The following is a 12494-nucleotide window of genomic DNA, read 5'->3' as shown; positions in this document are numbered from 1 at the left end:
TTATTCTGTAATATGTGCACCTCGGTGCTACATTGGGCAGCAATGGACTGAACTATTTTCAGTGTTTTTGTTGTCACAGTCCTGTGTTTTTTCTCCTCTCTCCTCGGGAAATATGATGGTGCGCCTTTAAGACTGTAAAAGATCAGTACATCTTTCAGGCAGCAAGCTTCGAAGACTGTGAGCCAAAGTGCATTCTGGTTGCCAGGCAACAACCATACAGAGAGAGAACAGAGATTCAATGTATCAGTTTTGACTTTTGAAAACTGGCTGGCAAAAAACTGGTTTGCTCGGTTGAGAGACTGTTCCAGCATGTGAAAGAAGAAGGAGTGCTCTCTAAGTTTAAACTCTGTGTAGTTTCTCTCTCAAAATTCAAAAAGTTTCAAAGAACAAAGAACAGTACAGCACAGGAACAGGCCCTTCGGCCCTCCAAGCCTGCCTAAACTAAAACCTTCTGCACTTCCAGGGTCCATATCCCTCTATTCCCTTCCTATTCATGTATTTGTCAAGATGTCTCTTAAACGTCGCTATCGTATATGCTTCCACCACCTCCCCCGGCAGCAAGTTCCAGGCACCCACCACCCTCTGTGTAAAGAACTTGCCTCGCACATCCCCTCTAAACTTTGCCCCTCGCACCTTAAACCTATGTCCCCTAGTAACTGACTCTTCCACCCTGGGAAAAAGCTTCTGACTATCCACTCTGTCCATGCCGCTCATAACTTTGTAAACTTCTATCATGTCGCCCCTCCACCTCCGTCGTTCCAGTGAAAACAATCTGAGTTTTTCCAACCTCTCCTCATAGCTAATGCCCTCCAGACCAGGCAACATCCTGGTAAACCTCTTCTGAACCCTCTCCAAAGCCTCCACATCCTTCTGGTAGTGTGGCGACCAGAATTGCACGCAATATTCTAAGTGTGGCCTAACTAAGGTTCTGTACAGCTGCAACATGACTTGCCAATTTTTATACTCTATGCCCCGACCGATGAAGGCAAGCATGCCATATCCCTTCTTGACTACCTTATCCACCTGCGTTGCCACTTTCAGTGATCTGTGGACCTGTACGTCCAGATCTCTCTGTCTGTCAATACTCCTAAAGGTTCTGCCATTTACTGTATGCTTCCCACCAGCATTAGACCTTCCAAAATGCATTACCTCACATTTGTCCGGATTAAACTCCATCTGCCATGTCTCCGCCCAAGTCTCCAACTGATCTATATCCTGCTGTATCCTCTGACAATCCTCATCATTATCCGCAACTCCACCAACCTTTGTGTCGTCCGCAAACTTACTAATCAGACCAGCTACATTTTCCTCCAAATCATTTATATATACTACAAACAGCAAAGGTCCCAGCACTGATCCCTACGGAACACCACTAGTCACATCCCTCCATTCAGAAAAACACCCTTCCATTGCTACCCTCTGTCTTCTATGACCGAGCCAGTTCTGTATCCATCTTGCCAGCTCACCTCTGATCCCGTGAGACTTCACCTTTTGGATCAGTCTGCCATGAGGGACCTTGTCAAAGGCTTTACTGAAGTCAATATAGATAATATCCACTGCCCTTCCTTCATCAATCATCTTCATCACTTCCTCAAAAAACTCAATCAAATTATTAAGATACGACCTCCCCTTCACAAAACCATGCTGTCTCTTGCTAATAAGTTCGTTTGTTTCCAAATGGGAGTAAATCCTGTCCCGAAGAATCCTCTCTAATAGTTTCCCTACCACTGACGTAAGGCTCACCGGCCTATAATTTCCTGGATTATCCTTGCTACCCTTCTTAAACAAAGTAACAACATTGGCCCTGGGGACCTATCTACCTTAATGCTTTGCAAGACACCCAACACCTCCTCCTTTTTGATAATGAGATGACTGAGACTATCTGCACTCCCTTCCCATCCACCAAGTCCTTCTCTTTGGTGAATACTGATGCAAAGTACTCATTTAGCACCTCGCCCATTTCCTCTGGCTCCACACATAGATTCCCATCTCTGTCCTTGAGTAGGCCAACTCTTTCCCTGGTTACCCTCTTGCTTTTTATATACGTATAAAAAGCCTTGAGATTTTCCTTAATCCTGTTTGCCAATGACTTTTCATGACCCCTTTTAGCCCTCCTGACTCCTTGCTTAAGTTCCTTCCTACTGTCTTTATATTCCTCAAGGGCTTTGTCTGTTCCTAACCTTCCAGCCCGTACAAATGTTTCCTTTTTCTTTTTGACTAGGCTCACAATATCCCGCGTTATCCAAGTTTCCCGAAACTTGCCAAACTTATCCTTCTTCCTCACAGCAGCATGCTGGTCCTGGATTCTAATCAACTGACATTTGAAAGACTCCCACATGTCAGATGTTGATTTACCCTCAAACAGCCGCCCCCAATCTAAATTCTTCAGTTCCTGCCTAATATTGTTATAATTAGCCTTCCCCCAATTTAGCACCTTCACCCGAGGACTACTCTTATCCTTATCCACAAGTACCTTAAAACTTATGGAATTATGGTCACTGTTCCCAAAATGCTCCCCCACTGAAACTTCGACCACCTGGCCGGGCTCATTCCCCAATACCAGGTCCAGAATGGCCCCATCCCTAGTTGGACTATCTACATACTGTTTCAAGAAATCTCCTGGATATTCCTTACAAATTCTGCCCCATCTAAGCCCCTAACACTAAGTGAGTCCCAGTCAATATAGAGGAAGTTAAAATCACCCACCACCACAACCCTGTTACCTTTACATCTTTCCAAAATCTGTCTACATATCTGCTCCTCTACCTCCCGCTGGCTGTTGGGAGGCCTGTAGTAAACCCCCCCAACATCGTGACTGCACCCTTCCTATTCCTGAGCTCCACCCATATTGCCTCGCTGCATGACCCTTCTGAGGTGTCCTCCCGCAGGACAGCTGTGATATTCTCCTTAACCAGTAATGCAACCCCCCCACCCCTTTTACATCCCCCTCTATCCCACCTGAAGCTTCTAAATCCTGGAACATTTAGCTGCCAATCCTGTGCTTCCCTCAACCAAGTCTCTGTAATAGCGACAACATCATATTTCCAAGTACTAATCCAAGCTCTATGTTCATCTGCCTTACCTGTTATACTTCTCGCATTGAAACAAATGCACTTCAGACCACCAGGCCCGCTGTGCTCAGCAACGTCTCCCTGCCTGCTCTTCCTCTTAGTCCTACTGGCCTTATTTACTAGTTCCCCCTCATTTATTTCACTTGCTGTCCTACTGCTCTGGTTCCCACCCCCCTGCCACACTAGTTTAAACCCTCCCGAGTGATGCTAGCAAATCTTGCAGCCAGGATATTTGTGCCCCTCCAGTTTAGATGCAACCCGTCCTTCTTGTACAGGTCCCATCTGTCCCTGAAGACTTTTTTTTAATACCTTGTGGCTCTATCTGGGCCCTTTTAAATTCTTCTGGCTCTATCAGCTCCTGTGGGATTTTTGGGACTTCCCCAGCCCTCTGCAGCTGTACAGAGCTCTGTTTGCTCCCCTCAGTTTCTCCAGTCTCCTTGTACTGTTCTGGACCCTACAGTAACAATATTGAACTTCCTGCCAAGTCAGTAACAAGGAATAAGTCTATCCCCTGCATGAATAAGCTTGCAATGATTCCAACTGTCATTACCCTGGTGACCAACTTAGTCTGTAGGTAAATTTTAACTAAGGGAACCTTCAAGCATTTGCTAGTAAACCCTTTTACCAATACCAGGGTATTTGTTCTGCTTCCCGGTAGGGTTTGAAAACAACCAGTATCACTGATGATGATTATCTCTGTGTCTAGTGCCTAGGGCACAAAAGGAGTCATTCTTCCTTTCTGCAAAAATTCTGATACGTGCTCTGCTCAAGTCATAATAGAACACAGGCTTACCACTTTCAAAGCCACAGACACAGGATTTACTGCAGCGCCTCCTGCTTTTTTTTCGGCATACCAACAGTTGGCCTGGACATGCCCAGATTTTTAAAAATTAGTTTGTGGGATGTGGGCGTCGCTGGCTCGGCCAACATCTATTGCCCATACCCAATTGCCCCTGAGAGGTGGCGGTCTGCCGCCTTCCCGAACCGCCGCAGTCCTTAGGGTGTAGGTACAACCACAATGCTATTAGAAAAGGATTTCCAAGATTTGACCCAGCGACAGTGAAGCAACGGCGACATAGTTCCAAGTCAGGATGGTGCGTGACTTGGAGGGGAACTTGCAGGTGGTGGCGTTCCCACGCAACCACCGCCCCCGTCCCTCTAGGTGGCCGAGGCCGCGGGCCCGGGTGGCGATGTCGAAGAAGCCCTGGTGATTTGCTGCAGTGTATCTTGTATATGGTACACACTGCTGCCAAATTAATTCCATAAAGAAATAAGAAAAAAGGCTTTTTTCTTTCACAACAAACTATTGATTTGCTGTGTCCATTGATGGGGAAAAAAGAAGAATTTAATACTACAACTGCCGAAGTGAACTGTTGAACCCCTATCTCTGGAAGGACCCTTTTCTCAGCGGACCTTGGAAGACTGCAAGTGAACTTTGACTGTGTTGTATTAGAAGACCATTCTTTGGGAGCGTAATCTGCAAAGACTTTATTTTTTCGGTTAACTAATTTTAAACCGAGTATATGTATGCGAATGCGGGAGTTAGTTTTTTTTAAATAAGAAGTTATAAGGTCTTTAGATATTGGCTTATCATAGTAGTGCTTAAGATTTTAGTTTTTAAAAATAGTTAACTTGTTGATATCGGGTTGCACCTGAACCGGAACGGGACCAACATCCTTGCTGGGAGGTTTGCTAGAGCTGTTGGGGAGGTGTTTAAATTAATTTGGCAGGGGGATGGGATAGAGTGCAGGTACAGTAGGGGGTGATGTACAGTCAAATATAGAAGAGAAACTGAGTCAGCCTGGTAGGCAGAGCAAGTATAGACCTGTTAAGGCACAAGTGACCAATGCAAGGCTGGATTACATCTATTTTAATACAAGGAGTCTTACTAGTAAGCCAGGTTAATTGATTAACACATGGATACATGATGTTATTGCTATCACAGAGACATGGTTGAGGGAAGGGCAGGACTGGCAGCTCAATATTACAGGGTATAGAATCTTCAGGCGTGACGGGGGAGGGTGTAACAGAGGAGGTGGCATTGCACTGTTGATCAAGGAGTCAATTACTGCACTAAGGAGGGATGATATCTTAGAAGGTTCCTCAAATGAGGCCATATGGGTAGAATTTTAAAACAAAAAGGGGCCAATCACTTGGCTGGGAGTGTACTACAGGCCTCCAGACAGTCAGCAAGAGATAGAGGAGCAGATATGTGGGCAAATCTCAGAGAGATGTAAAAATAATAGGGTAATAGTAGTAGGGGATGTCAACCTCCCCAATATCAATTGGGGTAGACTTAGTGCAAAGGCTTAAAGGGGGCGGAATTCTTAAAGTGCATACAAGAGAGCTTTTTGAGTCAGCACGTTGAAAGTCCTACAAGAGAAGGGGCGGTACTGGACCTTATCCTAGGGAATGAAGCCAGACAAGTGGTAGAAGTGTCAGTCGGGGCGCATTTCGGGGATAGTGACCATAACTCTGTAAGATTCAAGGTAGTTATGGAAAAGGACAAAGAGGGACCAGAAATAAAGGTATTGAATTGGGGGAAGGCTGATTTCATTATGATAAAACAGAATCTCGCCAAAGTGGACTGGGAGCAGCTACTTGTAGGAAAGTCTACATCAGACCAGTGGGAGTCATTCAAAAAGGAAATAGTGAGAGTTCAGGGCCAACATGTTCTCGTAAAGGTGAAGGGTTGGACCAACAAGTCCTGGGAACCCTTGATGTCAAAGGATATAGAGGATTGGATAAGGAGAAAAAAGGAGGTTTATGGCAGATTCGGAGCGCTGAAAACAGTGGAGGCACTAGAGGAGTATAGAAAGTGTAGGGGGGTACTTAAAAAAAAAAGTAATTAGGAGAGAGAAGGGGGGACATGTAAAAACACTGGCGGGCAAGATAAAGGAAATTCCCAAGGCATTTTATAAGTATATTAAGGGCAAGAGGATAACCAGGGAAGGAGTCGGGCCCATTAGGGACCAAAGTGGCAATCTGTGTGTGGAGCCGGAGGACGTAGCTGAGGTTTTAAATGATTACTTTCCATCTGTGTTCACTATGGAAAAGGACAATGTAGGTGTAGAGATCAGGGAGGGGGGTTGTGATATACTTGAACAAGTTAGCATTGAAAGGGAGGACGTATTAGCTGCTTTAGTGGGCTTAAAAGTGGATAAATCCCCAGGCCCAGATGAGATGTATCCCAGGCTGCTATATGAGGCAAGGGAGGAGATAGCAGGGGCTCTGACACAAATTTTCAAATCCTCTCTGGCCACAGGAGAGGTACCAGAGGACTGGAGGACAGTGAATGTGGTACCATTATTTAAGAAGGGTAGTAGGGATAAACCAGGTAATTACAGGCCGGTGAGTCTAACATCAGTGGTAGGGAAACTATTGGAAAAAATTCTAAGGGACAGGAATAATCTCCACTTGGAGAGGCAGGGATTAATCAAGAATAGTCAGCATGGCTTTGTCAGGGGGAGATCATTTCTAACAAACTTGATTGAATTTTTCGAGGAGGTGACTAGATGTGTAGATGACTGTTAGCCAGTTGATGTAGTCTACATGAACATCAGTAAGGCTTTTGATAAGGTCCCACATGGGAGATTGGTTAAGAAGATAAGAACCCAGGGGATCCAGGGCAATTTGGCAAATATATCCAAAATTGGCTTAGTGGCAGGAGGCACAGGGTGATGGTCGAGGGTTGGTTTTTCCACTGGAAGCCTGTGACCAGTGGTATACCACCGGGATCGGTGCTGGGACCCTTGTTGTTTGTAGTGTACATTAATGAATTATACGTGAATATAGGAGGTATGATCAGTAAGTTTGCAGATGACATGAAGATTGGTGGTGTTGTAAATAGTGAGGAGGAAAGCCTTAGATTACAGAATGATATAGATGGGCTGGTAAGATGGGCAGAGCAGTGGCAAATGGAATTTAATCCCGAGAAGTGTGAGATGATGCATTTTGGGAGGACTAACAAGGCAAGGGAATATACAATGGATGGCAGGACCCTAGGAAGTACGGAGGTTTTTTTTAATTCATTCATGGGATGTGGGCATCGCTGGCCAGGCCAGCATTTTTTGCCCATCCCTAATTGCCCTTGAGAAGGTGCTGGTGAGCTGCCTACTTGAATCGCTGCAGTCCATGTGAGGTAGGTACACCCACAGTGCTGTTAGGAAGGGAGTTCCAGGATTTTGACTCCGCAACAGTGAAGGAACGGCGATATAGTTCCAAGTCAGGATGGGGTGTGACCTGGAGGGGAACTTGCAGGTGGTGGTGCTCCCATGCATTTGCTGCCCTTGTCCTTCTTGTTGGGAGAGGTTGTGGGTTTGGAAGGTGCTGTCGAAGGAGCCTCGGTGCATTGCTGCAGTACATCTTGTAGATGGTACACACTGCTGTCACTGTGCGTTGGTGGTGGAGGGAATGAATGTTTGTGGAGGGGGTGCCAATCAAGCAGGCTGCTTTGTCCTGGATGAGCTTCTTGAGTGTTGTTGGAGCTGCACCCATCCAGGCAAGTAGAGAATATTCCATCACACTCCTGACTTGTGCCTTGTAGATGGTGGACAGGCTTTGGGGAGTCAGGAAATGCGTTACCCACCACAAGATTCCTAGCTTCTGACCTGTTCTCGTAGCCACAGTATTTATGTGATTGGTCCAGTTCAGTTTATATTGATGGTGGGGATTTGGCGATGGTAATGCCGTTGAATATGAACAGAAGGTGGTTGGATTATCTCTTGTTGGAGATGGAGATTGGCACTTGTGTGGTGCAAATGTTACTTGCCACTTTTCAGCCCAAACCTGAATGTTGTCCAGGTCTTGCTGCAGGCAGGCAATGCTTCATTATCTGAGGATTTGCTAATGGAACTGAACACTGTGTGATCATCAGTGAACATCCCCACTTCTGACCTTATGATGGAAGGAAGGCCATTGATGAAGCAGCTGATGATGGCTTCTGCCTGGAATGCTACCTTGCAGAACTCCTGGGACTGAGCATTAAGCTCTTTTGTCCATGTTTGGACCAAGGCTATAACAAGATCTGGAGCTGAATGATCCTGGCAGAGCCCATTCTGAGCAGCGGTGAGTAAGTGCTGCTTGATAGCCCTGTCAACGGCACCTTCCATCACTTCACTGATTGAGAGTAGCCTGATGTGTGGTAATTGACTGGATTGGATTTGTTCTGCTTTTTCTGGACAGGACATAGCAGGAAAATGTTCCCTTCTTTTGGGTAGATACCAGTGTTGTAGCAGTACTGGAATAGCTTGGCTAGAGGTGCAGCTAGTTCTGCAGCACAAGTCGTCAGCATTACAGCTCTCACAATTTTGGCTTATGTCCCCAGATGTTAGTGATGAGGACTTTGCAGGATTGACCAGACCTTTGCCGTTTCTGGTGTCTAGGTCGGTGCTGCGTGATCCATTCTGTTTTATTCTTTTTTGACTTTTCTGTAGTGGTTTGATATAACTGAGTAGCTTGCTAGGCCGCTTCAGAGGGCAGTTAAGAGTCAACCACCTTGCTGTGGATCTGGATTTACGTATTGGCCAGCTCAGGTAAAGACAGGAAATTTCCATCCCTAAAGGACATCAATGAGTCAAATGGGTTTTTAATGACTATCAGGTAGTTAATGGTCACCATTATCAATATTAGCTTTTTTAAAAATTGCAGATTAATTTAATAAACAAAATTTAAACTCCCCAGATAGCATAGTGGAATTTGAACTCATACCCCACTGATCATTAGTCCAGGCCCTTGAATTACCAGCCCAGCAACATGACCACTATGCTAACATGTCCTGCTCTGAGCACAGGCTTCTTATTAAGGTAATATCTTCCTCAAACATTCTTGTTTCTTGCTGTTTCAGGTGTTTGCATTCTTGGCCACCTTACTTTACACGATACACGGGATATTGTCGATACTGAGATGGAAAACCTCCTCATGAGCTTCAAGACAAACAACAAATGACATCGTCTGACCAGAAGATTTTTGACCCTTTCCCAAACTTGCTGATTGCTCTCTCCTTAATATTGTTTTACATCATTCTTGTTTGCAACTCTAATTACAGCATTTACATATAACCAGGAATTTATACATGGAACTAATGGGATACAAAATATATTTAATATTTAAAGGTTGGAAATACTAGAAGTTCCGTAGAGTATTGGAAATCTGGAATGCGAGCAAAGTTAATTTCAAAATTTCAAAACTCTGCTTGTTAGATTTTTTTTGCTGGGCAAGGGTATTAAGGGTTACGCAACCAAGTCAGGTTGATGGAGTTAAGACACAGATACAAATCATCCATAATCTAACTGAGTGGTGGAGGGGCTGAATAACCTACTCCTGTTCCTATGTATCATATCCCTTGGATAGCTTGTATCTTGTTTATACCACTCTTCTTACCGAAGCGGTTGAAAAGTCAAGAGACTCTGCAATCAGTTGTTAAGCTGTTTGCAATCCAGTGTAAAGGCTTTTGTGTGGATGAGTTTCTCTCAGGTTGAGGATTCCGGATGAATAGTTAATATTTTAGCTTCAGAGACTAGAGGGTGGGCTAATCAAGAGACCTCAGGGTGGATTTTCCTCTCACAGTGTTTAGGCCTGGGTGGAGGAAAATAGAGTAGATAAAATCACAAGTCCAGAAAGGAACTTGTCTGATCTTCTGCTTATTAATTTAAATGGATAGAAAATCAATGATGCTGCATGAAGACTGTGCAATCCTCCCCATCTGAATTTCTCCGATACGGTTCATCCAGGAGAGTCTATTTTGAACCCTTATCCTTGCATTTATAATAACTCTATTATACTAGTTTTGATTTTTTACAATCTGATAATGGATAAATTTTCATTTTGTTTAATTGATTCACAACCTATCTTTTTGTCCACATATATTGTTACAGATTTGTGCTTTTGCAACTTGTTTGCAAGTTAATTGACTTGTATCGAATATTCTTACTTTAAAGACTTGCTGATATATGCATAAAGCAATTTTATTAATGGCTTCTATTGCTTGTTTAATAGGAAAATAATAAAATGTATAAAAATGTGCTGCCAAACACATTGCTGTTAACTGTGCTTCCCACCATGAGTTTTCTTGCATTCGTAAAAATATAACTCATGAATGAAAATTACAAAATAGTGAAAAACCAGTGCAGGAAAGTAAAAACCTGCAGTTGTAAAGCAGCTTTCACGGCTTCAGGATATCCCAAAGTGTTTACAACCTAGCCAAGCTGTTCCAGTACAGTTACAACACTGGCATCTACCCAGAAATGTGGAAAATTGCCCAGGGATGTCCAGTGCACAAAAAGCAGACATGTGCAACCCGGCCAATTACCGACCCATCAGTCTACTCTTGATCATCAGTAAACTGATGGAAGGTGTCGTCGATAGTGCTATCAAGCGGTACTTGCTTAGCAATAACCTGCTCAGTGATACTCATTCTTGGTTCTGCCAGGGCCATTCAGCTCCTTACCTCATTACAGCCTTGGTTCAAACATGGACAAAAGTGCTGAACTCAAGAGATGAGGTGAGAATGACTGCCCTTGACATCAAGGCAGCATTTGACCGAGTATGGCATCAAGGAGCCCTGGCAAAACTAAGGTCAATGGGGATCAGGGAAAAAACGCTCCACTGGTTGGAGTCCTACCTACCACAAAGAAAGATGTTTTTGGTTGTTGGAGGTCAATCATCTGAGCTTCAGGACATCACTGCAGAAATTCCTCAGGGACGTTTCCTAGGCCCAACCATCTTCAGCAACGACCATCTCCAACAGGAGAGAAACTAACCATTTCCCCTTGACATTCAACGGCATTACCATCGCTGAATCCCCCCACTATCAACATTCTGGGGGTTACCATTGACCAGAAACTGAACTGAAGTAGCCATATAAATACCGTGGCTACAAGAGCAGGTCAGAAGCTAGGAATCCTGCGGCAAGTAACTCACCTTCTTACTCCCCAAAGCCTGTCCACCATCTACAAGGCACAAGTCAGGAGTGTGATGGAATACTCTCCACTTGCCTGGTGCAGCTCCAACAACATTCAAGAAGCTCAATACCATCCAGGACAAAGCAGCCCACTTGATTGGCACCCCATTCACAAACATTCACTCCCTCCATCACCAATGCACAGTGGCAGCAATGTGTACCATCTACAAGATGCATTGCAGCAATTCACTAAGGCTCCTTAGACAGCACTTTCCAAACCCACGACCGTTATCACCTAGAAGGACAAGGGCAGCAGATGCATGGGAACACCACCACCTGCAAGTTCCCCTCCAAACCACACACCAACCTGACTTGGAACTATATCACCGTTCCTTCACTGTCGCTGGGTCAAAATCCTGAACTTCCTTCCTAACAGCACTGTGTGTGACCGTAGCCCACATGGACTGCAGCGATTCAAGAAGACAGCTCACCATCACCTTCTCAAGGGCAATTAGGGATGGGCAATAAACGCTGTACTAGCCACCAATGCCCACATTCCATGTATGAATAAAAAAAAGAATTTGTAAACTACTTTAATTGGCTTCAATGGGGAGAAGAGTGGGATCTCTGTCTCGCCCTTCCCCCGTTCTGTTTAACATTGCTGGTGCTAGGGGTGGCATCCTGAAATTGACACGGCAACCGACGCTGGTATTTTCAGGCACCCCCACCCCCCCTCCCTTTCCTGCCTGAAAATTCAGTCCCAAAAATCTGTCTATCTCAGCCTTAAATATACTCAATGATGTATTGGCAGCCCTCTGGGCTAGAGAATTCGAAAGATTCACAATGGACTGCATGATTTTTCCCTCATCTCAGTCCTAAATAATCGACATCTAATTCTGAGACTGTGCTCCTGTGTTCTAGATTCCCCAGCAGGGGAAACAATCTCTCAGTGTCTACCCTGTCAAGTCCCTTTAAAATCTTGCCTGTTTCAATGGAGGAACCAATCTTCATTCTACCGGCTCCAATGCAAGTATATCCTTCCTTAAATATGGAGACCAAAACTGTGCACAGTACCCCAGGTATGGGCTCACCAAAGTCCTGTACAATTGGAGCAAGACTTCCTTATTCAAGTACTTCAATCCTCTAGCAATAAAGGCCAACAAGCCATTTTCCTTCCTAATTGCTTGCTGTACTTGCATGCTAACCTTTTCTGTTCCTTGCACAAGTACACCCAAGTCACTTTGAACATCAATATTTCGAAGTTTCACATCTTTAAAAAATATTCTGCTTTTCTGTTCTTGCTAACAAAGTGAATAGCTTCACACTTCCCCATATTATACTCCATCTTCTTGCCCATTCACTTAATCTGTCTATATCTCTTTTCAGCCTCTTTGTCCTCCTCTTGCCTAAAGAATCACAGAATCAGAAGAATCACAGAATTGTTACAGCACAGAAGGAGACATTTCGGCACATCGTGTCTGCACTGCCCCTCCCAAGGAGCAATTCACCTTGTGCCATTCCCC

General features: G+C 44.5%; 1 protein-coding gene across 1 annotated transcript in view; it reads left to right on the top strand.

Moving 5' to 3' along the window:
- LOC137353302 (myelin and lymphocyte protein-like) overlaps nucleotides 1-9922 on the top strand; it is a 50195-nt gene extending 40273 nt beyond the window's left edge. The window contains exon 4 of the mRNA XM_068019434.1: nucleotides 8917-9922. Within this exon, the coding sequence (XP_067875535.1) occupies nucleotides 8917-8994 (78 nt within the window). The 3' untranslated portion in view covers nucleotides 8995-9922. The remainder of the gene's footprint in view (nucleotides 1-8916) is intronic.
- Nucleotides 9923-12494: the final 2572 nt, after the last annotated feature.

This window comes from Heterodontus francisci, chromosome 3, assembly GCF_036365525.1.
Source record: "Heterodontus francisci isolate sHetFra1 chromosome 3, sHetFra1.hap1, whole genome shotgun sequence".
Classification (NCBI taxonomy): domain Eukaryota; kingdom Metazoa; phylum Chordata; class Chondrichthyes; order Heterodontiformes; family Heterodontidae; genus Heterodontus; species Heterodontus francisci.
This window is presented reverse-complemented; position numbering and strand designations above follow the sequence as displayed.